General features: G+C 41.4%; 1 protein-coding gene across 1 annotated transcript in view; it reads left to right on the top strand.

The window, feature by feature from the left end:
• Positions 1-25438, top strand: part of plch1 (phospholipase C, eta 1) — a gene marked incomplete at its 5' end in the record, with an annotated part of 41627 nt that extends 16189 nt beyond the window's left edge. The window contains 19 exons of the mRNA XM_079272454.1: positions 2153-2323; positions 2911-3004; positions 4803-5006; positions 5531-5651; positions 7905-8076; positions 10148-10255; positions 12200-12355; positions 13110-13172; positions 14502-14596; positions 15467-15564; positions 15677-15856; positions 16760-16867; positions 17722-17846; positions 18029-18113; positions 19068-19214; positions 19619-19698; positions 19821-19880; positions 20432-20819; positions 21689-25438. Coding sequence (XP_079128580.1) covers positions 2153-2323; positions 2911-3004; positions 4803-5006; positions 5531-5651; positions 7905-8076; positions 10148-10255; positions 12200-12355; positions 13110-13172; positions 14502-14596; positions 15467-15564; positions 15677-15856; positions 16760-16867; positions 17722-17846; positions 18029-18113; positions 19068-19214; positions 19619-19698; positions 19821-19880; positions 20432-20819; positions 21689-24411 — 5178 coding nt within the window. The 3' untranslated portion in view covers positions 24412-25438. The remainder of the gene's footprint in view (positions 1-2152; positions 2324-2910; positions 3005-4802; positions 5007-5530; positions 5652-7904; positions 8077-10147; positions 10256-12199; positions 12356-13109; positions 13173-14501; positions 14597-15466; positions 15565-15676; positions 15857-16759; positions 16868-17721; positions 17847-18028; positions 18114-19067; positions 19215-19618; positions 19699-19820; positions 19881-20431; positions 20820-21688) is intronic.
• Positions 25439-26413: the final 975 nt, after the last annotated feature.

Genomic DNA, 26413 nt, shown 5'->3' with positions numbered 1-26413 from the left:
TGGGTCAATTGGGTCAATTTTGACGAGGAAACTTTTTTGTCCATCACAACTGACCACCCTCAGAAGCAGGTGTTTGAGGGCTCAGGAAACTGTCACAGGAGTGATGACTGAAGTGCAGACTCACAAGGTAGAGGTTTAGGGGTTAAACGGATCAAAAATATGATCAATACCTGCAAGGAAGTCACCACCCGGTACTCAAGGGACCAAGGAATGCCCGGCAGGCAGAGCAAAAACAGGACTGCAAAGATTAGCCAACAAGGGCACAAAGACAGTCTGTGGGAAAGGGTACGGTAAATGCTAGCAGGACAGTATGCTGTCTCTGAAGGCTAATGGGAAGCAGACAGGTGACTGGTCAGGTGACAGGCCGACATTCAGCTGGGCAGGTGTGGAACAACAGGAGAGGTTAGTCCTGTATGAGAGTGACCAGGGCAGTTAAAGTCAGATGTTGATTAATCAGATGAAACCATGATAAGGAAAGCTAGTCTACCATGGGCAAATTATTCATGGAGCCCTGGAGACTCCAGTGGCCCCCCCCAATCCCCAGGTTTACTGCATGTGACTTGAGTTTTGGTCATTTTACGAGTGACCCTGTGTTTAAGACGTCAAGGTTTTTAGCTGACATATAGTGCTCGTGCATATTCCTAAATAGATTAGAACTCCCCATTCTTGCTCTCTAACAGAATCCGAATGTTAATTTATACAGGCCTAATGAAAGAAGACAGAACACTAAATATCTGTAATTCAGCTCATAAAGATCTTAAACCTTCTAATTGAAATGCCTTGCAGTATGTATTTTAAAGCCTTCTCAACCCCCAGCAGTTTAGACTTGATACAGCGGATTTAAAAAAGTTTTGTATCTCTTCATAATTGGCTAAACTATCATTTTGCTCTGTAAAAAATTCACTCTTTGGGTTGAGATTCGATGGGAAATTTCATTAATTTGTCTCTTTCATATTGAAGCATTGGCAGATTACAGCGTAGCAAACGGGAACAGCTTGTGCAGCTGCTTAATATACCCTGGATCTCTTTGTTTTCAATCCATCCATTTCTGATGAAGTCCATCACAGCAATTTATCCTGCTGGTTGTGTGTAGATTCTTCCTGTGATCGAATCCCTAATGCACACAGCGAGCTCATTATGGAAGCGTGATGGAAGCATTAGCTGGTATTATTAGATTTGGTGTGGAGTCGATGGGCCCCCTGCGTGAGATCCAGGTAAAATGAGACGCTGCCCAGCGAGCAGGCAGAGCGAGGCGGCACGAGAGAATGAGCGGCGAGCCCGGCTGTGGTTGTGGTTGTGCAGCATGTAGTGAGATATGAGGTGAGGCATTGGTTGAACAAGTAATGTGTTTGTCTCATAAAAACTGGTATACTGTGAATTTGTGTTTGTATCAGTGTGAAATAGAGAAACATGATAAGAGACGGGAAAAAACAAAGAAAGATGAGACAGTTCGCGCAGCTGTTCCCCTGTGCATAGCTGACTGTGCATTGACCGATATATAGGCAGGGCTGATATTGGCTTATCACTTACAGTAATTATTGTTTTTTGGGCGTATATCATAGCCCAATAATAAGACTGAATTGCCTTTTTATTTCACTCTCATCTATTCAGCCTGACATTGTGTTCATGGTGGCTGATTTCTTGTCAGGACGAAGGTCATTTTGCCTTTATTGAAATATATAACAAGTGACGTATCTATCCGGCCATCGGGCAGACACGGAAGCTGTTGCAAAGATGCTCTGTGACAAAGATGACACATCAATGGTTTTAAATGGTATCCTTAGGGAGATTATTATTACTGTATGTTAATTGTTACTGCAATCATGTATAATGCATTTTTTTAAAGCAAATTAGAATGTAGGTTTCCTTGGTAAAAATAGTTGTTCATGTGTTGTAGATAGTTCATTTACTTATATATTATTTAGATTCTCAAATATGGATATCTGTTATGGCCTCCAAAATGTAGTGAGATTAAGTTCAAATTCACATCCATATATAATATTTTTCACATAAACAAATTGTATCACAAGCGGCCTTTGTTGTTTCACTTGGAATCACACCGCAATGCATTAATGTGTATAGTTTCACTTACCATCAAAATATAATAACTGAGATGTGTCACCGATGGCATATCACTTCCTCGTCCTCACAGGAAGCAGACACGGACGATCAGCAGGGCACGCTGACATACGAGGAGTTCTCCGTCTTCTACAAGATGATGTCTCTGAGACGGGACCTGTTCCTGCTGATGATGGCGTACAGTGACAGGAAGGATCACCTGACAGCGGACGAGCTGGCCAACTTCCTGCACAACGAGCAGAAGGTGAGAGGTCACGCTTGTCTCAGGTTAGAGGCAATAAAAGACTCAGACAGTGAAGTTAAACCCAACACATTTTTACGATTAAGTGTCCAAACTACTTTCTCCCCAATAAGCCGTTTCAATTTGAGATCCAGCCATTCAAAAGAAAATAATCAGTTCCCTTTCTTCCTCCCTTAGTCGTACATGTAAGTTAACTCCCTCTGTCTCAGCTGTCTGCCCAGAGGAATCTGCTCCACTAAGCCAATCTATCGCGCTTAAAATTGTGTCTCATGGGAGCCCTTCTCTTGTTCTTCACACATTTTCTCTATCGGTGTTTTTCCTTGTGTGTCTGATCAATTCTTTCTTACACTGCAATGTTGTCATTTTTTTCTGTATTTACCGCGTCCTGCCTATGAATCTCAGCATTAATACTGTTCTCAGACTGTGCTGCTTGCTTGACATGGCTGGTAATCCATTTATAGCAACACAAATATGTTATAAAGATAGATAAATCAGTCTGACTCCATTTAGCATTCGTAAAGGGGTTTAATCTTTGTTATGTACTACATCTCAAAGAGTCTAAACTATTTTGTTCATCTTTTTTTCTCTAGATGGCCAATGTGACTCCAGAGTATGTTGCAGAAATCATGGAGAAGTTTGAGGCGTCGGATGAGAATAAACAAAGTGGAGTCTTGGGGATTGACGGTAACTTTCACTGTTATTTTACCACTTTATTTTCGCTCCCCCAATTTTTCCTTGATATGCATATATTTCCTTAACTTTGGGTTTAACAACCATCCAGAGACCAACTTGCGATGGGACCATTCATTTTGATCTCAACTACACACCTGCAAAGTTTTGTGTCGCTAAATCAGTTCAGGGGCCTAAAGTTCCCACCTTGCTCTGACTTCGAACTGGACTTTAATTTTGATGTCAATTACACACCTGTAATTCTTGCATGGTTGCCACGTTATCGCGGCGACAAAATCTGTCGACAAACACAGAGAGAGAGATATATAAATACCTCTCCGTGGTAGTTCCTGCTACAGTAGGTGTGTCCAGGACCACATTTTGGCAAGATGATACACACACACAGACTCATAAAGTGAAAACAACACCAGCGTCGCTGTCACAGCTGGTAAAAACACTGGTGTCCTTTTAAAATAAAATTGATATTTAAGGGCAATTTAATAGTACTTTACCATTTTTTACATTTATATTAACCCCACTTTTGTAATTTACTGTGCGTTCCACTCATCGTGATTTATGAGTCACCTACGGTGTTTTAAATCCTGACTTGCTGAATAGAAAAAAGAATGGCCATGAATGATTTGGGACTTTGTCTTTGACAAGTGTTCATCTCTGAGTGTCATTGTAAGTAATGCCACATGCAACTGAAGGGTGAGCTTAAGGGAGAAGAAGGAGTGAGGAGGATCGAGGAGGGTAGTTGGAGTGAGAAAATTGGGAAGTAAGAATGAGGGCGTGGGAGAGAGAAAATGAGAGTGTGACAGAAAAGAGAGGGAGGGAGCATGGGGAGAGGAGATGAGAGGTGTAGGAGGAAGGGTGAGACTAATCTTGTTGTTGGAGGCATGACGGCTAAAACTGTGTGTCTGACTGATCAGACCAGTGTGCCTGCAGGCCAGAAATGTGTGTTTAAACATGCATTGTGCACAGATGTGACAGCAATGTACAAACAAATCCACATTAACATCTTTGTTACAGTGTGACAAGCTGTTACCTCCAGTATTTTATGTCATTTACTGTGTATTGGATTTAGCCATGATGGCACTATGACGAGATCCTGTCTCCTGATCACTGACTTCCCATGTCAAAAACCTTCACACATGTTCACATTTTTTTTGTGTCTCCTCCCGCCTCCGTTTCCACATCAACTGTCTGCTTCTTTTCCTGTGCCTGCTTTGCGCTCTGGCTTTTTTTCTCCGTTTTTTTCCGCTCTTGGTATTCTTGTCTCATTTTTTATCCCTCCTCTCTGGATGAAGGGGGCTTTCTTCCCTCTCACTCCTCCTCATGCTTTACCACCTAAAAAAGCTATCCACCGTAGCATGGTTTCAAACCCCACTTCTCGAGTTTGAAACCACAGCGCTCAGGTTTGAATGTGCTTGTCTGTCATCCCTTGGTATTTTCCTGGAAATAGAAGAGAGATATTGTAGATGTCACTGTTAGAAGCTGTTAAAAGGTGCATGATATGATCTGGAAGCTGGTAGTTTAAGAATAAAAAGTTTTTGTTGCGGTGTTTAAATCTAAATGTAAATCTTTTTGCAGGAGTGAATGTACATTTCATGGCAATCCACCCTATAGTTTAGTCTGGATCGAAATTATGCACCTACACTGAGTAACTGTCAGACAGCATTGCCATCCACATGACGATTGTCTGGTATTTTTAATTAAATATTCAAAGCAGTAAAACATAATTGAAACAAAGCAACATTCTGTTTTAGACCCAAGTCATTTTTATTCCCAATCATTTTGTATTTTCCTTCAGGTTTCACAAGCTTCATGCGCAGTCCAACATGTGATGTTTTCAACCCTTTGCACCGCGAGGTGAATCAAGACATGGAGCAGCCTCTGTGCAACTACTTCATCGCCTCCTCTCATAACACATACCTGACTGGGGACCAGCTACTCTCCAACTCTAAGACCGACATGTATGCCTGGGTGTTGCAGTCGGGCTGCCGCTGTGTAGAAGGTATGCGTATGGATCCTGTGCAAATCGAATCATGACTGTGCATACATTAAGCCTATTCCTCGGAAGACATTTGACATGTCACAGTAGGAAAAGCACAGGTGTAAATGATGAGATAAAGCTTGGCTGTGCTCTATTTAGCCGTTTCAGTTCCTGCATCGTGGTAACATGCATTACTGTCACACTGTCATGATTTAATGGGACACTTCCATACAACAGGGTCATCGTTAATGTTGCGCTTTTCCTAATATGGCATGTTAAAATGGCAACTGTGGAAAAAATTTCAAGCTGGTTTATAATTGCTACAAACTCTGTTTCACCCTTAAATGGTATGTGTTAAAAAGTGTAATAAAACAAATACTGCTGTTTATGGAAGAATTTTTTGTGTCACAGAATAATTTTACGCTCGTGTTTTTAAGATAATAAGAAATAGCTCAGATGTCAAGCACAATTGAAATAGACTGTCTTTTCAATATTCAAAGCAAAGAGTGTTATTCATGCATCATTTCTTCTGTTTTTCCCTGTAGTGGACTGTTGGGATGGTCCTGATGGAGAGCCGATTGTCCAACACGGCTACACTCTGACCTCCAAGATACCGTTCAAGTCTGTCATCGGGACCATCAATAAATATGCCTTCATAAATAACCAGTGAGTCAACAACCCTATTGTTGTGTGTGATAGCATGAGCGTGTTTGTGACACTTTATGGAAACTGGACAATATCTCATATTGTACTGGGAGAAAATGGCCCGGAATGCCAAATATAATTTTACTTATTCATATAAATATGACTGAAACATAATTTCTGGTTGACATTCAGGAGAGCAAATGATGTCCTTTGCACCAGGACAAACAGCAGAACCTTTCTCCAAGTGTACACACACACACACACACACACACACACACACACACACACACACACACACACACACACACACACACAGATTATAGTATTGATTGAATATTGTTCTCTTCTGTTCAATTGTGTTGCTTTATGTTCTATGGGATGAGATATAATTGCATCAGCTCGCTCTTAAAAAAAAAGCTGCAGAACTTCTGTATTTTTCTTCATAAAACTAGTCTCAAACTAGAATTTCTCCCACAGATGTAATGAAATATTTTAGAATTTGATGTAAGATTCCCTTACAAGGTTTAACAAGAAAGTTGCAACATTTAGACAGCCAGGTTGGTGTTTTTCGGAGAACGTTGTGATTCCTGGCAGTAATTAGCACCTATTACTGAACCATCTGCTCAGCAGCGTTTCCTCTGGCTCCCAGAGGAAACGCTGTTTATCTCTGTTGGGTCCAACAATACCCAAACAAAGTGATGAATGATGAAGCTTCCTGCTGCTACATTGGCTCGTTTTTACATCTATTGCAACTACTTATGAGTGCCATGCTTGTGTTATAAAACCCTTTATTCAATACAAAGGCACAGACAGTGTTGGAGCAGATTAAATCTATGTAATTAAACTAGAAAGATGAGTACATTTGGCAATAGCTTGTTGGCAGTTTCACTAAAATGAATAAGGCTGTACATCTGTTTTTTTTAATCTTATTTTCTAGTCGTCAACTTCTAGACGGTAATTATTTCAATATCGCAGGTTATATATGATATGATTTTTGAGTAAAATGCTTATTGGCTTTCTTACCAAGCGTTAGATGATAAGATTGATACAACACTCAGAAGCTCAAGCTAGCAGCTTCTTAGCTTAGCATAAACTCCATAAAGTCATTTTTTACTCTTTGGTTTTTCAGCAGGTGACACAAATGTGTTAGTAAGTGAGCTGAGTTGGATTTAGCAACCTGTGGACAGAGCAAGGCTAGCCGCCTCCTCTTTCCAGTCTTTATGCTAAGCTATGCTAATATGCTTGCTGTATATTCATATTTAACAAATGACAGTATTGAGCTTCTCAGCAAATTCCCAACAAGACTGAGTTGCACCACTCCTCAGGGTAACTTCTTTGTATTCCTCTGTAAATTAAGTCAAATACCACATGCTCAATGTTCCCCATTAAAGAAAACCTTCACACTTTCCAAAACCGGAAATATGTGTATCGTCTCATAAACTAGTTAACTAAATTAGTAATCGTTAATTCTGACAGCAAGACCAGCAGAATAAATTAAACATCCCATGCTTTATCTCTCCTCCTCTCTGCTATTATCACCTTTTACAATACAGCTGATATTTTATCACCAGTGCCACCCGTGAACATGATTAATGGCCCCTTGGCTGTATTGCAATGGAGCCCACATCTCTCTCTCTCTCTCTCTCTCTCTCTCTCTCTCTCTCTCTCTCTCTCTCTCTCTCTCTCTCTCTCTCTCTCTCTCTCTCTCTCTCTCTCTCTCTCTCTCACACACACTACACAGCTCATTGAGCCGCCTCAGTGTTTCAGTTGAGAGAAGCTCCTGGATGTCAATGTCTCAGTGTTGAAGTGAAATGACTGGATGCTCTATTCTCTGTTGTCTCTTTTTTTTCTTTGGCAGTGGACTCGTTCGTGTGTGTGTGCGTGTGTGTGTATGTGTAAGTGTGTGTGTGATTGTGTGTTTTGTGGATCAAAGGTGGGGTTTGAGAGCAGGGCTGCTTCCCCTGAGGGAGAGCCGTCAGTCTGACAAACCTGACATTTGAGCTGCGCTACCGTAATAAACCACTTTGACATACCATGTCACATAGGTGGAGAGGTGTTTATGCAGCTGTATTTCTTTCATAATTTACCTCCTCGCTGTTCTGTTGGTTGGAGCTGAGACATGGAAGTACAGTTAGAGATGTGGCTCACACTCATATCAGATCAGTCGCACTTCAGTCCAATGGCTGCATTCAAGACAAATTTTCTGTGTTACCAGATTTTTATGTAATTTATAGAAATCTGAATATTTATATTGGTATTTTGTCTCTCTTACAGGTACCCAGTTATTCTGTCCATAGAGAACCACTGTAGCATCCAGCAGCAGAAGAAAATTGCTCAGTACCTGCGAGAAATCTTTGGGGACAAACTGGATGTGAGAGATGCACTGAGCAGAGATTCAAAAACACTACCCAGTCCTCAAAGGCTCCAGGGCAAGATACTCATCAAAGTAAGAACAAATCTGTGGATACTGCTGATGCGATGGTGGACTGACAGTTCATGTTTTCAAATGAAATGATCATTTGCTTGTAAATCAAACCATCTGCATTGCACGTCTCCATTTCCTTCCTCTTATTTCAGTGAAGAAAGCGGAGAACCACATTTTACTTAATGTGCGTTACTGTACTGACGTTGGGGAGTGGGAGAGGCACTGCAAGGCAGCTAATTATTGCCCCTAAACAGATGAAGAGAAGGAAGAGGAAAAAGGGAGGACAAAACTAGGTCATTGTACTCACCATAGTGGGGAATGGAGAGAAGGACGAGATGCTGGCATATGATAATTGAGAAAAAGATTGATGTTTTTTATTTTTCTTACAACAAACACAACCTGCAAGGAGAGTCAGTTGGGGCTGTCAAACTATTATTTGTTAAAATTGCTACTAGCCGCAGCAATTCTGCAATTAACCGTGATGAACAGATAAATATTTAAAGACATTGTATTCCATGAAACACACTATTACCCAGCAAAGTTTAGATCCATCAACCGCCGCAACACCCACTGCCCGTCCCAGCATGGCGATGCTGCAGGTCGCGTGTCGTGGCTTAGAAAGCTGCTTTCTGCCGCTCCTCCTCATCCCTCCCCTCAGAAAGTGAGGCAGGAGCAGCTTTTAGTCATTCCAGGTTGCCGCTTTGTGCTGTATTATGCAGAAATGGGGGCTCGAGGCCTCATTGAAGGGTCCCTTTAAGCCTCTGAACGAAGGCGTTGTCGTTCAAGACAGCTTTGTCGCTTTCACTGACCTCAGTTCAGAGAGTGTTTGAAATAACACCCTGTCGGAGCCCCAGTTGCGTGCTGCTCCGTGGTGACAGTCAGACCAAATCTCCCAAGTCTAAAGGTAGGTGGGAAGAGAGCATCCCACTGCCGCGCACACTCTACGCACAGATTAGTAGTGTCGGTGGCTTTGCTAGGTGGGGTGAGTGTTGAGGACATATGTATGGCAAAGAACATATTTTGTCATTTTTCCAAGAGACTTGCACGAAGGCGATGTATATCATTGCTTTTATTCTTTCAGCTATCTGATCATTTTACAGTATGCAAGTTATCATGTCCAGCCTCACAAGCTTATCTCTTTACCTATTGTTGTAATCCCAAGGAAGACGGGTGCCAAGCAAAAGATGATCTGTGAAACATAGTTGATATGATCATCCTCAAAAGGACCGAAAACCCAACATCTTCCTTGTTTTAATACCAGCTTTCACTTTAACTGCCTCAGAGCCAGAAGATCCTTATCCACCAGCACGGGTAGAGTTGTTCATACAAAGAAACTGATTAAATTGACTTTATCTGTCATATAAAAAAAGCCTGCATTGTCCGCAGGAAAAAAAGTATCACTGTCTATGTCTGGAAAGTGAAAGAGCATGATTGATTTTATATAAAGCCCTTTACTCCTCTAACACGTTGTATTACTCTTCCCCCCCCCCCCCCCCCCCACACACACTTTATGAGCTCGTTTGAGAACCTTTAACCGCTCTCCATCCCCCAGTGGAGCAAGAGACAACAAGGGCGGTCATGTCAGCCAGTGAGACACTCGATGTACTGCGGGAAGCTCGGAGTCTGCCATCGATTTTGTTGGAAGAACCTTAGAAAATCTTGACTCCCACTCATACCTTCAGAATGGCTCACGAATGGGCTTTCTGCTCTGCAGGAAGAGCTGCTCAGGGAGCTTCGAGGAGAATCTGCAGCTGATTGTATAATTTGTGCGTGTGTTTGTGTGTGCACAAGTGTGTTTTGTGCCCTCTTGTGTGCTTGTATGTGGCAGTATTGGCTTTCACTTTGCCTATACATACTGAGAAAGGAGCTGCATAACAGAGACAACTTCAAGGTGCATTTTTGTGTGTATGTGTGCAGTTACGTAAATTATTAAAACATGCTGCATCCTTCTGTGTTATGCTCGGACTATCGCAGAGGTGCAACCTGTGTGGGCTTTCTAGAGACAAGCGAGGATTTTCAAGACATGTGCATGGTTTAAATGTATGTTTGTCCGCTCTCCTCTCAGCTCGTTGTCTGTCCTCTCTCTACCCAGGGCAAGAGTCTGCCTGCCTATCTGTCTGCGGACGCCGAGGAAGGCGAAGTGTCTGATGATGACAGCGCCGATGAAATTGAGGACGACTTCAAGCTTAAGAGCAGCAATGTAAGATAGAGGATTGTAGCTATAAACATGATATGCACACAATGATGCATGAAGAACCAAGTTACCACCCCCAAACAGACGTTACCTCACATTACTCAAGTCATTCTCAAGCCAGTTGATGGAGTCAAGTTTCTGTCTTTATTTTTGGCATTCATTTATTCACTATTATCATAGTAAGACAGTTATGCTACTGTATTGTAAAACAGCTGTGCTTTCATTCACCTGTCAGAGAGCCATCATTCCTGTTTTTTCTACATGCAATTGAAACCAGAACAGCACTGAAATTATTTGATTAAAAATGTATCCTCTAACAAATTAGAGCAACATTTCGATCGCTAAAACAGATAATATGATTGAAACACAACTTTGCTTTTTGAACTTTTGCTTTTTTTTTGTTTTTTTTACTTTTACGTTACAATAACTTTTAAACAACAAAGACATAAAAGTAACTCAATTTAACTTTTACTCCAGCTGCTGTCTGTCTCTCTGTCTATGTAGCTTTCCTTTATGCGGCTCTTTTAGTTGTGTGAGCTGCTTGATCAGTAATGTTGGAGAATACAACCAGTCCCCCACACACAGAAGTTAGGTAATGGGATCTTAATGGCATTGTTGTGCTCGAAGTAATGACCTCAGTAATTGGGTAGTAATGTCGGTACTTGTAACGTTTTATTGATCATCACTGCATTAATGTTTGGGAATAATCATTGCTTAATGGTGCGGTTATGAATACTTACGTTTCTTTTAACAGATAAGCAGCTCAGAAACATGTAAAACGTGTCAGTGAATATTATCGCTGCTTGCTGTGTGCAAGTCACTCCTGGACTTGCCTTGTGCCACTTTTCGAATCATTCTTAATCCTGTTTATTCATTCCTTTATAGTGCCATGGTCCTCCTCACCACATTTAAAGCAGGAAAACACTCGGTTATTTTCCAGATGGTTCAGTTGTGTAACAGAATATGGCATCATTCCTCCACATTTAGCTGGAGGCATGAGGCTGCAGATGCCACTTTGGATGATCATTGCCATTTTAAAAGGGTGGTGGCAGGTTTTCACTGATGAGAGGTTTTGTATTGAGCTCGTTAACCGACATGCTTTCACAGCAGTCACCACGAGCATTGCATTAACAGTGTGATATAGCTTTAGTCTAACAATGAAACACTGGCTGCGGAAAAAGAGAGCCTTGTATAGTGTTGTGTTCTCTTACTGATGCCAAATAAAATCTGTCTAAAACGTCAATTTACAGCTCACTACAGACTAAACTACTTGGTGTCTGTTGTATAGAGAGACAAGTGAGTGATTTTGGACACAGCTTATGAATCTGTATAGTTGTATAGATGTTTTTCATTTTAGACTGGTACCACTGAAGTACAATTCAGCTTGTGTCAGTAAAACACCAAACAGATGTTTGTAACGAGTTTATTATTCACATTATTATTATTATTGATATTATATGGTTTCTAAATTTAAAATGAAATAGAGCATAAACAAAGCTTCTTCAGCACATACAACAGCTCAAGAGTAGTCTAAATATACTCCAGTTAACTTTTACACATTTAAAATATAGATTTAAAATATCAAACACACACCGTCTTTCGCAGCTGTGAAAAATGACTGATCACAGTTTTTGCCTGCAAGTGGAGCAGGAGTCAAAATTGCACCAGCATTTTTTTCTATCCCGCAATGCTAAACTGCTGCTGTAGTTATTTTTATTGCCTCAGGGCGGTGCTGATGTTACTGTGGATCTTCAGTTGGTGGATTTGGGTTGAACCTGCCTCAGTCACAATGTGTGCTGTTGCACCAAGATGACACTCCTCTCCATCATCTCTTTACAATACATGTGTCCTTGCATCTGTATTGAAATGACCACCTTCGTGTGTCTCACTTACTTGCCCAGCTCTCTTTCTCCTTCCCTTTCTTCATGACTCTCTTCTTCTTTCACTCAGGACAATGGTCATCACCAGGTGGAATCGCACATCAGAAAGAAACTGGACTCTCTGCTGAAGGAGTCTCGGATCGGGGACAAGGAAGATACAGACAGTTTCAGCATCCGAGCTCTGCTCAGGGCTACTCACCAGGGCCTTCAGAAGAACCTGCGGCAGGTACCACCCCGAGGCGTTGTGTAGAGCTGCAAATGGAGTAGAGTAATACTCGTCAACAGATTAGGAGAAGAAAGCAAAGGGAGGGGGGGGTAAAACTAGGCCATGGTATTAGTCACAGAGGGAAATGGAGAAAATAAAAGAGTGGACTAGTTACTGCACCACTCACAGGTCAAACACACTCACTGAACAACACAAATAGAAAGAGAGTAAAGCAGGACCTCCTCAGGCCGGTCTGAAGGGACTACTGCTTTCCCACCTCAGCGGTGTTTCATCCAAAGCATGTCAAAATAGACCGAAAGTGATGAGAAAATAGATGTCTGCAGTGTTACTGAATATTTAATTTCTCTGCTTGCCTCCTGTGCTATTTTTAGAAGGTTCAGTTTCCTGACAGCCATTTTAATGCAGTGGGTGTGCATCGGGGTTTCATATGCTCTTCATTCTATCCTTCTTTGTTGGTGCTCTCTTTCCCCTCTTTCTGTCTCTGACGCCTTTTTCCTCCCCGTCTTCTCTACCGTAATTTTCCTTTTATCAGTGTCTCTCTTTTTCTTATTTCTCACCCACTCTCTTCTTCAGCTGTGCTGTGCTTTTTTGGCTGATGTCTGATGCAACCCCTCCAGCTACTGAGCTTCAGGGTTTAAGTGTCTTGCTGGGTGCTAATGTAGTTGGGATTAGATTCACATCAAATGATCCACACACATGAATGTAAACAAGCACGCACACAGACACACATATAAACGTGTTTTCTTGTCTCTAGAGCTCCAAAGGGGTTCTGAAGAAATCCCAAAGCAAATCCTTCATCACGGCGCTTAAACAAAAGGTGAGGCAACAGAGAGGTTTCTCTTTTTGTGATTAATCCATGATCTTTTTGTGTGAGGTCTCAAATGGCAAATTTAGGTTAGTTGGTAATAAAATACTTCATGTGCTTCACTGCTTCTGATATTTCGTACAGACATAGATGTGAACTGTAACTTGACTGGTTGGCTGAGGCATACAACCACAAGGTGGTTTTTCTAGTTTGTTGCTATGAGTTCCCATTAAACTGTCCACGGAGTGTGTAGTTCAAACATTACGAGTGTGACACGCCTCTTCAACTGATCTTCACTTATGGGAAGCAGAAAAGAAGCTTCACTGTTCTTCTGTAGATACAGTACATCTTCCATAAACTCATACATGATAAAATGCCTATACAAAGCATGACCATAGATCAAAATTGAGATTACCATACGTATCTTACAATTTCACGCTACGGATCGATGCATTGAATGTGCGCTATGCGTATCTGTAAATTAGAGATGCAGAGCTAAAGCATGTAGCCTATATGATTTACATCCTCGCTACGGTATGTGTTTTTCTCGCATCGTGAAATTGATTAAGATCTTTTCTATTCCTTCAGGGTTTTCATGAAGATGCAGTTAGCATCGATTCATTTTATCGTTCATTTTATAGTATAATATAGGTTTGGACGACAGTGGGTGTTGTGTTAAAGACATTTCCTCTACACTCCCTGATTTCTCATCCTGATTATTTCCCACTCTGAATTTTTTCCTCCATCCATTTGCTTCATTTTATCTTCCTCTACTTCATGTGCAGTTTACCCACTCACATCTCCTCCTCATTCTTTTATGCCTCCCTCTTTGCATATTATGCATCCTCCCACGCGTGCGTGTGTGTGTGTGTATATATGCGTGCATGCATGGGTGCATGTAATCGGTTGGCAACCGGCCTAAACCCTGTAATTACTGTGACCCTCATCCGCTCCTCAACTCCACTTTAGACCTAATAGAAATGTTAAAAATGCACACTTCAACAAATACGCATAAATATAATTACATACGTTTTATCTAAAACAACCACCAACATGCACAACCACACACTCAAACTGCTACTACAATAATAACACTCTCCATGAATCACACAGAAACACATACAATTTGCTAAAGACACATTATCAACCGTGTCCACTTCAGAACTCTTTACTGTGAGTTCATGTGCTGCAGGCAGTATCATGTTTGTGTATTTAACACATTTATCAGGATGGCAACTGAAGACAAGGATATACGCCATGTCTTTCTGCTTTTCAACCAGTACCTTTTATTGTAGTGTGTGTGTGTGTTTTAATATATTCCTGTGTGTGTCCATTGTCCAGAGGCACTCTAAATCCAGGCTGTCATGCCAAAGCATGGACAAGGAGGAGGACATTCAGGAGACGTCTGGGAGGGAGGCCGGAGGACAGTTCAACAGGTAACATTTGACCTGCTTCACCACAACTCTGACAACTGGGAGGTTTGATAGTTGCTGATTGCTGGAAGCATTGAACAGTTCAGGACATACGTAGTGCCATGCAAAGCGCCAAAGCCACTTCAGCATTCATTTATGTTTGAGGGAAAGAAAGATGGATTTCAAGCCAAGTGCTAGCACAGACAGCAAAGAAAGGGGAGACTGGTTGGTTTTGATTCCTTCTCCGCTTATGTATCATATTTGATATATTTACATTAAATGAACACATCAGGAATGCTAGGAAGTGTTCATTCTGCAAGCCTTGCTGTGTAATCACAAATTGGATATTAACACATGGAAGAGACCCACAATCAGAATTCAACATGTCAGATCACATCATATTTTCTCCTCCCATTCTCATGGTTATTAACAAACAAACAAAGGAAAAACAACTAAAAACTGAATATCTCCCAGTTCTCTTTCACACACATTATTTGTACACCTCTGTCATGTTTTCCCCCTCTTTCTTTGTGAGTAAGCATTGGGCAAGAAGTATGGAAATGCAGCTGTCTTTTCCTTCCTTTAGTCTCTCTTAGCCTTTGTCTGTCTTTGTTATGGTTGCATATCAATATGTCACAGTGCAGATTATTGCAAGCATGTGTCTTTGTGGCTATGTGACTGACTTACTGATTGCTAGACTGCGTGTGCACAACTCTGTGTGTGTCGTATATATGTGTGGATTTCTGGTTTGCAAGCATGCTGTAAAATCTTTATGCAGGTATGAGTGTGTGCAGGTCTTCTTGCTTTACCTGTCCCATATTTTCTTAAATGATCTCATTAACTCTCCTCCGTCCTCTCTTGCAATTGTCTTCTGTCATCTGGCAATCGCTATAGGGGTGGAAGGAAGAGGAAGACGATGAAACTGAGTAGAGATCTGTCAAATCTGGTGGTATTCACCAACTCTGTTGCCTCACAGGAGTGCCTGAATGAAGGTGAAACACCAAAACAAAGCTCTGGCACCTTCACACACACACAAACAAATAGTCACATTGCAATCTTTACCTCGAAGACATTTTTGCATGCCTAACCCTTGTTTCTCTTCAGGTACTCCAGGTGACGTTCTTTCATTCAGCGAGACCAGAGCCCAGTCTCTGGTCAATCACAGAGCCGAACAATTCCTGGCTTTTAACCAGAGGCAGCTGTCACGGATTTATCCCTCAGCCTATCGGATCGACTCGTCCAATTTCAACCCCCAGTTCTACTGGAACGTGGGTTGTCAGTTGGGTAAGACAGCTGGCTCTAAGCTTTTGACCTGTTTGCAGTTTCACTTTTAATGAGAACACCAGGTGCCTTCCCTTTAGCCACATACCTGTCATTACACACTAACTGACACTGCATACCACATGCACGCACACACACACTCAGATTCTATCTGTGGCCTGCACACCACCCACTTCATTTACACAAATCACATTGTGTAGGTTGCCAGTGGTCATATGTACAGAGGGTAATTGGTATGCGTGTGACCACTCACTCAGTTGTGCAAAGTATGTGTGTGTACTGTATATATTTGCATGTTGTGTATAATAGAGTATGTGCATGTTTATTTGTATGGCTACAGTTGGAACAGGACATTGTGAGGATTTGGGAGAAATACATAAATACATAAAAAGGAGATAAGATGATGAAAAAAGAATCAGAACTGATTCTTTTTTTAATCTCTGCTAAAATGAGCAGCGTCAGGAAATCCAACATCCAAGGAATCCCTGCCTGTCCCTGCCAATTAAAGAAAAATCTATTAAATTCAGAGAGCAGTGTTGGTCCCTGAATTTCTAGGAAATCTCCGTTAGGTGTACAAAAATAGAAACAGTTACAAAGGAGAAAGTAAGGAGGAAGTAAAACTGATAAATAAAAGCCAAACCCAGAAGATCATCATTGAAGCAACTGTGAATTGTCCTTTATTTCCATTTGCTTTTTGCTGGTTTCCTTCCTCATCTGTTTTTTCTAATTAAGATTTCAAGGTTGTCTTCATGAATAAATTAATGAGTCAAATCAGTTTTGCTACAGACTACTGAGCATCCTCAGTGATTTTCATAGTTTGTGTGTACTGCAACAATACCGGGATAATAATTAAAGATGGTAGAGGTTTAGTGAATCTTTGTATCTAACTAAGTGTTTCTCTTGCAGTCGCTCTGAACTACCAGACAGAGGGCAGGATGATGCAGCTCAACAGAGCCAAGTTCATGGTGAACGGCGGTAATGGTTACGTCCTCAAACCTCCTCCCATGTGTAAAGGTACGGCAACCTACAGACCGCATGCACACAAACAAGCACCCATACATGCATACAAATCATTGTTCATACAATTAAAAACTGATGAGAAAATCAGTGTGCATTTGTTGCGATTGGATGTATAAAATTATAGCAGGTTAGAATTTAGGAATGTAACTATATTGGGTGACTGATTTACAACTGTTCACACAAATACATATGTGGTTTAAAGGAACTGTAAATGGATAAAACTTTGTATGTAGAAATATATTTATATATATATCACTCTTAATTTTCCATTTGAATTAAAACCTTTTACACTATTGCATATACAGTATATTTTGTATCTGCGCGCTCTATTGAAACTACAGTATGTGGTATTTTCAAATGCAAGAAGACAGTAGACTTATATTGGTACACAATTGCATGAAATAGATATAACTGATCATTTGCATCAAGTTTTATACATTTTCCTGTAAATCAATGTGAGATATTTGCTGTCTTCGAGGGATGTTTTCTGCACTACATGAGTTTATGAAGGTGATCTCATCCGCATTACTGTATAGTACTGTTACACTGTTGATTGTGTTAATATTAGATATCCATCTAAAAGAGAGCTACACAACAAAAGAGAGGCATGCATGTTTCCATGGGCTTGCTGCACATGTAGTTTATAATACTGCACTTTATGATGCCATGCTTATTGAGCACAACTGTAGTCAGTCACCTGATCAGTTACAGAAATGTGTGTTTATGTTATTTTCACCTTTTTTTGTGTATGAATATTGCATATACCGGTAACAGGAACAATGTGAGAGGATCAGACTTTGGCAGTGAGTGATGACATAAATCAAAGTGATGTCTTTTATTCCTTCCAGGCTCCTTCAACCCATTCAGTGATGACCCGCTTCCAGCTTATCCCAAGAAACAACTCATTCTCAAGATCATTAGTGGACAGCAGTTGCCCAAACCACCAGACTCCATGCTGGGGGACCGTGGAGAGGTATAAACACACCAAAGCACACATTCGCCATCTGTATTTGTCACACACACACACACATACACACACACACCCACATGCTTGACTACTCATCAATGTTCAACTTGCTTTTCAGCTGCAAATATATGCAGCATCATAAAATAATATATAACTAATGTTTTTTAATCGCTGTTTATCCTCATCAGATTATTGATCCATTCGTCGAAGTGGAGATCATCGGCCTGCCAGTTGATTGCTGCAAGGAACAGACACGAGTTGTTGATGACAACGGTTAGACACACACAGACTTGAACTACATCACAACACTGTGCACTCACTGAACCACTGCAGAATCTCAAGCATATCCTATTGAAATAGCCTTAAAGCAGCTATAATGGATACTATAAAAACAATGTGTCAGATAACAATGTGAAAACAATGTGACAATGTGAAAGGGGTCACTTGTGGTGATGAATCAACAGAACTTCAATTTGCTGCCTCTGAATAAAGCTGAGCCATTAGTGACACTTGAGCTGTTGCTACTATTGACAAGTCAACATGTCTCGTGTGAAAATGGTCTGTTGATGAAACATTTTATTGATCACATTCAAGGAACGGCAACAAACTATATTGTAGACATTTTACCCATAAAGCACAGATCATAACCTAATGCCATGTTGGCAGTTTTACAATATAGACGAAAATAACCCAGTTCAATCTAATCTAGGGCTCTGATAATTGACCAATGACCTAACTAAGTATTGGATAATCGGGTCAGCCACACTTTATACCTGTGAAAAGTGGCACATAATATTTTAATAGTAACTTACACTTTACATACTGTACAGAACATAGTCTATTCTAAATATGGTCTCTGCAAACTTCAAATTTGTTTTGACTTTTCGGCTGTAGAGCAATGTTGGGAGGAAAAGTCAGATTATTTAATTAGAGGCACAAAAGAAGCAGGACGAAGGAGTCTGCTGTTGTCACCTCTCAGAGGGAACCCGGCAGGCAAGAGGTGAAGCTTCCTCTGGGGAAAGGTGATAGAGCCCTCGGAGCTCAACAGTTTTATACGATTAGTGTGCAGGGCATTGATTCATGAAATACATCATTTTACACATCACTACCACTATCTCAGTCTTTCTTATTCTTTTTATCTTGTATACTCTATATATGTTTTGATGAGATACTGATGAATCACATCCAAATTATAATGAAACAAGGCTATATGTGTGTTTTCCTCAGGTTTTAATCCAGTATGGGAGGAGACTCTGTCCTTTACACTTCACATGGCTGAGGTGGTTTTGGTGCGTTTTCTTGTCTGGGACCATGACCCAATTGGAAGGGACTTTATTGGTCAACGGACTGTTGCCTTCAGCAGCCTGATGCCTGGTATGTGCAGAATGCCTCAGTGGTTTGTGTGGAAATGACCTGAACTTAAGAGGGGGTACAATTTGTCACTGCAAGTAACAATCTTTATAGTTCTGCTGTTTAACACAAATAGACAGATAGACTCACTCTCAATTAAACACATGATTTCACTTCAGGGTTTTGGCATTGCTTTGACTGTGGGGCAAGTTATCTAGTGAACCATGATTTGTAAAGTAAAAGACCTTTGGGTGGGTGGGTTATTTTTGTTGTTTACATCCATCAGAGTAGTCCCTGAACTCCCAATGCCCTCTCCGTAGGCAACTACCACGCAAACACCAGTCTGACAAACACCCACATCTTTCTTTGACTCACTCTATCGCTCACTCTCTCACTCACATGCTTTCTCTCTTCATCTCCAACAACAGGTTACAGACATGTTTACTTGGAGGGGCTGACTGAGGCTTCCATCTTTGTGCATGTGTCAGTGCATGATGTCTATGGAAAGGTAAGTGCTGTATTCTGGTCTTTATTGTAGCATTCCCCCTGTGACCCACTTTTGTCAAACAGAAAGAAATGTGTGTCCCTCAACACATGAAGCCATTTAAGCCCCATCCTTTGTCTTTCTAGTGGAGTCCTCTAGTCCTGAACCCCAGCTTTACCATAATGCACTTTCTAGGATCTAACAAGGTATCCTGATGCCCTAAGGCTCTGTGTGGTGCTGCATGAAACAGCAATGCATGATGCTAAAGTGCAGATTGTGTTCAGCCGTATCTCAAATGACTTTTTTGTGTGTTACATTGAACCACTGAGGAATACAGTTTGCTATTAAGCTCATTATAAAAATACAAAAAAATAAAAAAATAAACCGAGGTTGTCTCATTTTCAACAAAGACAGAATAATTTGCAATGTAAGCATGCATTCATAATCCTCAACGGCTTCTTGCAGATTGTTCGTTGTGTTACCTTAAGGAGTAAGGGTGCCATCTATAGGCAATGCATTTAAAAGCATGCAATTGTTATTGTTAGCTGTGAGTTAAGTTAAGTACTTGATGTCTTTTTGATGTTTTCATGAAAATTGACACTTTAATTTGAAACTGTAATGTGTGAAAAGGTTTTGATCAGTCTTTGTCTGAAGTGCACCTTGATTGATAATGTGTTTCTGAGCATGTCTCGCCTCTTTCTTGTTGTCTTTTTTTCCACTTCTTATTTATTTCCTGTTCCGTTCCTACTGCCCTCAGGGTCATCAGCTGCGAGGTATCCGGGGTTTGTTTAGCCGTTCTTCCAAGTCCTCTGTGGATACCAACTCCGGTGGCCTTCGGAAACGCTCAATCAGTGATCACCTCCTGCGACGCACAAACAGTGCCCCAGCAAAGGGTCGGAAGAAGACCAAGATGGGGCTGTCAGAGTCAGTGGCTTCAGTATCAGACCAAAAGAACGGCACGGGGGCAGGAGCAAGATTAGAGGGCATGTCAGGGAAGGAAGTAGGTGTGGAGAAACGTTACGAGCCACGAGGCCCCCTCATCCACAGACCTATCTCCATGCCTTTAGACAGGCTTCTGCAAGGGCAGCTATCCCTCTGCTCCCCAGACAAGGAACAACGTGATATGGGCTCAGACACGGTCATCGGTGGGTATTTTCCTTTCATCATCACAGTCAAAGAATTAAGTACTTTTGGAATTATGCAAATACACCCAAATTACGTCCATTTAATAAGCATCAGGAATTTATACAATTCATGATACTGATACAAACCAAGCCACAGCAATCTGATGCAATAACTATTGGCTTTGGAAACCGTTGTGCGGTTTTATTCAAGTAATTTCTTTAAGTGCTACTTTCTTTGTGATGATACGCTTGGAGTGTCTTAAAGCAGCATTTTGCATTGACTTGTTTTTCACATTAATTAATGTACCTTTTCATATTTCACTCCTTTGCTTTACTTATTCTACTACAGCTATCTCAAATCCATGTACAATAACCATGTGAACTGACATACTACAGCCTACTATCCATGATACCTTAACATGCCTTTTCTGTCCCATCTTCATTTGTTGTGCTTTTTTTATAGTCGAGAACTGACTAGGATATTCCAGCAGGTAATCTAAAATACGTATTGTCTGAAGGTTGCATCGTCCAAAAACATACCAGTATTGCGTCCACCCAGTGTATTTTGTCCGAAAGTGGTATGAGAAATATATTGCTGTGTCTTTTGATCCCATTTGACCAAACCAATCCCATTTGACCATCTCTTTCCTCATCTGATGTCCTCAAACATGGATTTTTCCTTTTGTTTTAACCTCCTGAGCCTCATTTTCCAGCTTCCCCTTCACAGTTGTACTTGGTGATCCATTCGTCTGTGTATTGCTATTGCTTTGTATTGGCTGAACTGTTAATTGTTGTCATTTAATTGTTGGTTGGCTTGGTGTTCTACATCAAATGGTGTATATATAAGCCTATCTTTATTAATCTATTTGTTCAATTATCTGTGTCCACAGGAGCTTGCCCCTTCAACAGACCCAGGTCTTCCTCTTTGGACCCCTTCATCGACTCCTCATTTTCTATTGAACCAAACATCTCTTCCCCTTCTAAGACATACATCAATAGAAAAAAAGACTTTGACCAATCAGGGGAGGCTTCTTATCTGGTTATTGGTGGAGGCAATGTAAGAAAGGAAGAGGATTACGCCAATTACCAGTCAGAAGACAACAGAGTCAAATCAAAAATCATCGCCACAGGAGCAGATAAAAAGTGTTTTGTCTCGCCTTCCAGGAACAGCCAGATGAGATCCCATAAACCATCATCTAACAGCATGACATTCACAGTTGCACCTTCAATCTCCTCATCCTCTGCCCCCTCCTCTTTGCCCCCTCTTTCCCCCATCAGTAGGGACTGTGATCTGAAGAGTCCAAGCTCTTTGCATGACAGCAGTATCTCCAGACTCATTGATGCTGTGTCTTTGGGCAATGAGCAAGACACATGTGGCTCTATATCTGCTCTGATTGGTCAGTTTGAAATCCCTGTTGAACAAAACGAATCACACACATTACCTCATGATCATACCCCTTGCCGTCATTCAAACTACAGACCTACCACCCCTACCACACTACAAGATTTAAGGTCACCTATGAAGACCATCACTGCATCCACTAACAAGAACCACTTAAGTCCCCAAAAAGTAGCTGAAAAAACAAATCATGAAATCCGATCTCCGCGCAAGATTTCCCAGGCAGGAGCACCTTCTCCAGCTCTCCTCTCCAGCCCAGAAACCGCGGAGCTTGAGGAGGTCTACACCATTCTGGATGAGGAGGTGCTGTTGTCTGTATCAGTGTACAACCTGAGAAAGCAGATGGTCCATGTTCAGGCAGACAAGAGGGAGAGCACACCTTTAAATAGCTTGGGGTCCTCTCTGGCCAAGGTGGTCCAGGGTTTAGGCAAAGGGCACAATCTGGGCTGGGATGACGTGAACAGAAAGAGGGGTGGGAGGGAAGAAAGTGAGGAGGCAGAGGAGAGTGTGTACGAAGAAGTGTATGATCCACCAGCACTAGCATCAGTACCATGCAAAGAGCAAAGTACTTCTAAAAGGTATACAGGCTCCTCTGTAAACAGTAACTGTTTCCAGTTTATCCATGACTCAGCTGGAAATGCTTTTGCAGAAGTAGAGGTAAATGTTGATGAGGATCCATTGGATATGATGATGACCTCGCCGAAACATAGCAACCAATGGGAGGGACCCCTAAGTCCAACCAAACGGCATGCTATTTACCAAAACCATGAGTCCACTCCCAACTACTCCCAACAAAAACAGCCTTTGTCATACCGTGATCCTCAACAGCACTACCCGCCACATGCATTTTCACAGCATCCCACTCCAATGAATCAACCTTCCTATCAGCTGGCCAATCACCACCAACACCAGAACCTCTCCCAGGCTTCTTCCTTCCACAGACCCATCAGCTCTAGACCTTCCAACCCTAGTCCACTGCGTCTGAACAGCTACCCTGTTCCTCAGAGCAATTCTGATGCCTTTAACAACAGCAGAGACTTCAGGAGTTCCTACACACAACAGAGGAGCTATAGTGGAAGCCAGATCATAAACAGGTCCCATCAAGATAGGCTAGGGTATAAACAGATGGACATGGAGCAAGTAAAGTGCTTTTATAATAGTATCGCCTCTTCTGAAAGCCTCCTTGGCCAATCTGCTGTGTCCAGACACATTGGTAGAGAGAGAGGCCTATATCCCCCTTCTTCAGACTGCGATGCAGTGTACAGCCACCTGGACCATGACTGCATTACGCCCCCATCAGAGGCTTTAGCTCCTCAAAACACCCACTCACACTGTCAAAGTCAAACACAATCACACACCCCTCATACATGGAACCAAAATGTTTCCCCCATCACTACAAAACACCAATCACACCCTAAATCCACAGATTCTCTCCACTCAAACGTAGGCCCTATATCTACTCGACCCCAGTCCGGTACCATAGACCCCACAGCCCCCAGCCCATGTAAGTCCAAGTCCCTGGGAGATCTGACCTCTGAAGATATATCATGCAACTTCCAGAGCAAATACCACATTATAAGTCGCAGTTTCATCACTCCCCATATGAGGAAGCAAAAGAGGATGGGCACCATGGGGGAAGTAACTTTCCAATCACAGTCTTGTGATCCACTTACAGAACAGCTTCGTAAGCTGGTCAGTCTAGAGGGTGATGACAGTGACAGAGATGGACCCCAGCCTCCTCAGTTGCATCAGGAAGCAACAACCCCACTGCCTCAGCCACAGGTAGCAAGTGTAGCTTCTGTTGTTCACAGGGATGTCGATGATTCCCCTCCACTCCTTACCCGGCGCCTATCTTCTCGGAGCCAAAGCAGAGTACGTCACATCAACATCCGCGCTCGTGAAAGACTGCAAGAGGCTCTAAAGCCTCGGGCAGGTGAGGTGATCAATAGCACTGCCAGCATTGGTGGGGTGGTATTGAGGAATAAACCAGCCTCACAAAATCCACCAGCAAACAGACACTCGACTGGTTCTTACATAGCAGGCTACCTTGGTCAGCTGGAAGACAGGGGACTTCCTGAGGGAGCTTGTACATCATTGCGTAATGGAAATGGGGATCATTATGGAGATCACTTCTACACAGATGACTCTCTTCCATCTGCTGACTCCAACCACTCTGAGTCAGAGCCTGAGGTCTACTTTCTGCTCAGACTCTAGATCTGACCATAACCTAAAATGAGATTAATGATCAAGCCGTGATCCTTGATGATGTTCAATTACACCAAAAGCCAGAAGATCAAGGAAATAAATACCAGCCATTGTTTGTTCCCATGTTCAAAGACCAGTAGGTTTCCATCATGACAGTTAAATAAATCTTATTCTGGGCAATTTCTCGAGAAAGATATAGTCTGTACAATGTATGTGAAACATCACATGTCATCCATAGCTGGAACTGACAGCATGAATTTCTTGTATGAAATGTCCTCTATTCAAGTGAATGGTCTAGTCTGGCAGTGTATTGTCTGTATTCTGCTTAATGTGTAAATGTTCATGGGAACTTTGATTCCCTCCAAATGGCTTCCTATACTGATTGTACAGATACTTGTTATCTTTCTCCCTGTGATGTACTTTTCAAACTGCGAACATTGACTATGAAGAAACAAAACAAAAAGGAGAGTTGGGTTTTAAGCAGAGAGGGAATGTCTTTCTTTGTATCATTTGAATGTGTATATAATAGATGGGGTTGATCTTTTCAAAGATGTAAGTCTTCCTTCTCTTTTCAGTGGTATTCCTTTATGTGTGATGTGTAAATGTGTCATTGTTTTAAATGTGAGATGGGTTTTAGTTGAGAACCAATTATAACTGTACATTTTTGTTTGTGCATGTTACCTGTGAACATGTCAAGCATGACTATGCACCAATTCATACAATAGATGTTGCATCGCCTAACAACACTTGCACAGAACAAGTAGCTGCATTGGAAACAACCGAGGATGTAGGCTTGTTTTGCATTAGGTGCAATACAGTACGTTAACTTCCTTGCTTGGACTTGTTGGTGTCTATGATTTGTAGAATTTGAAAACATGATTGCAAATTTGAAAGATTTGGAGTTTAAAGGTTTTATTTTTATAATTGCTTTGATACAGACTGCAAAAATAATCTCTTGTTGGTTATGGTTATTTTATTTTGTATAACTTAATGACATGAAAAAACAGAGTGACAACTACAGTGGGCCAGGCTGAGGAGGGGAGGGTGGCCAAAGCAGCAGTTTGTTTTTTATTGTTACAGTGTTACGCCATCCTATTTTCTTTGTATTGTTGCTCATTGGCGAACTCTGAGCATTTTCCTACCAATGCAATAAAATATTGAAATATTTGATTTCAACAAATTCCACGTTTATTTTCTGTTTCACTCAAAATGCTACACAGAACATTCAACAGATAATTCATCAAGAATGAAGCTCAAGCTCAAAAACTGCCTAATCCAGCACACCTGTTGCTCTGGGCATACAATTCCCCATACCAGACTGCCGCACTTTGTTAAGTTGTTTGGATCAATCACAGTACAATATTCCTTCGAAATCTAAGAGAAAAGGACCCATGAAGTTGGATGTTTTCTTTCATGTTTTATCTCCACTTTTCAGCTCATTTAGGTTAAAGATAATCAGCCTTCTGGCACTTTCACTTGTTTATCCTGAGGTACAGTATCTCAGTTACCTGGGGTCTTTTGAATGAGATCATACAGTAGTTTATCTATAGGAAACATAATATACACCACACACACACACACACACACACACACACACACCTTACATGCCAATCACTTGCAAGCATTCAATTGTTTTTCCACCATCACTCTAGAGAGGAGTAATTTGGGCTTGTGTGTCATCAGTTTTACTTCCTTGCAAAAGGCTTTACACCTTTTATAAATACTCACAACAACACTTCACTTGTGCAGAGTAGGGGGGTGGTTATGGTCAGGTCATATTCAGAGCTATCTATTTACCTTGTGATCGGAGCTTTTTAACCAGGTTAAACATGTTTCTGTTCTCTGTTTTTGACATGAGGCTATGATGTTGGATTGTGACATTTAATGGGATTTGTCTTCGGTAACAGGAGCTGTTGAATTTTGTCTCTGAGGTATTTGTTCTGAATTTAATTCACTCTTGTCAGGTTTCATGGTGTAGGTTGGATGTGAATGGTGTTTTACACAGACTGAA

Source organism: Melanostigma gelatinosum (assembly GCF_949748355.1).
Source record: "Melanostigma gelatinosum genome assembly, chromosome: 7".
NCBI lineage: Eukaryota > Metazoa > Chordata > Actinopteri > Perciformes > Zoarcidae > Melanostigma > Melanostigma gelatinosum.
This window is presented reverse-complemented; position numbering and strand designations above follow the sequence as displayed.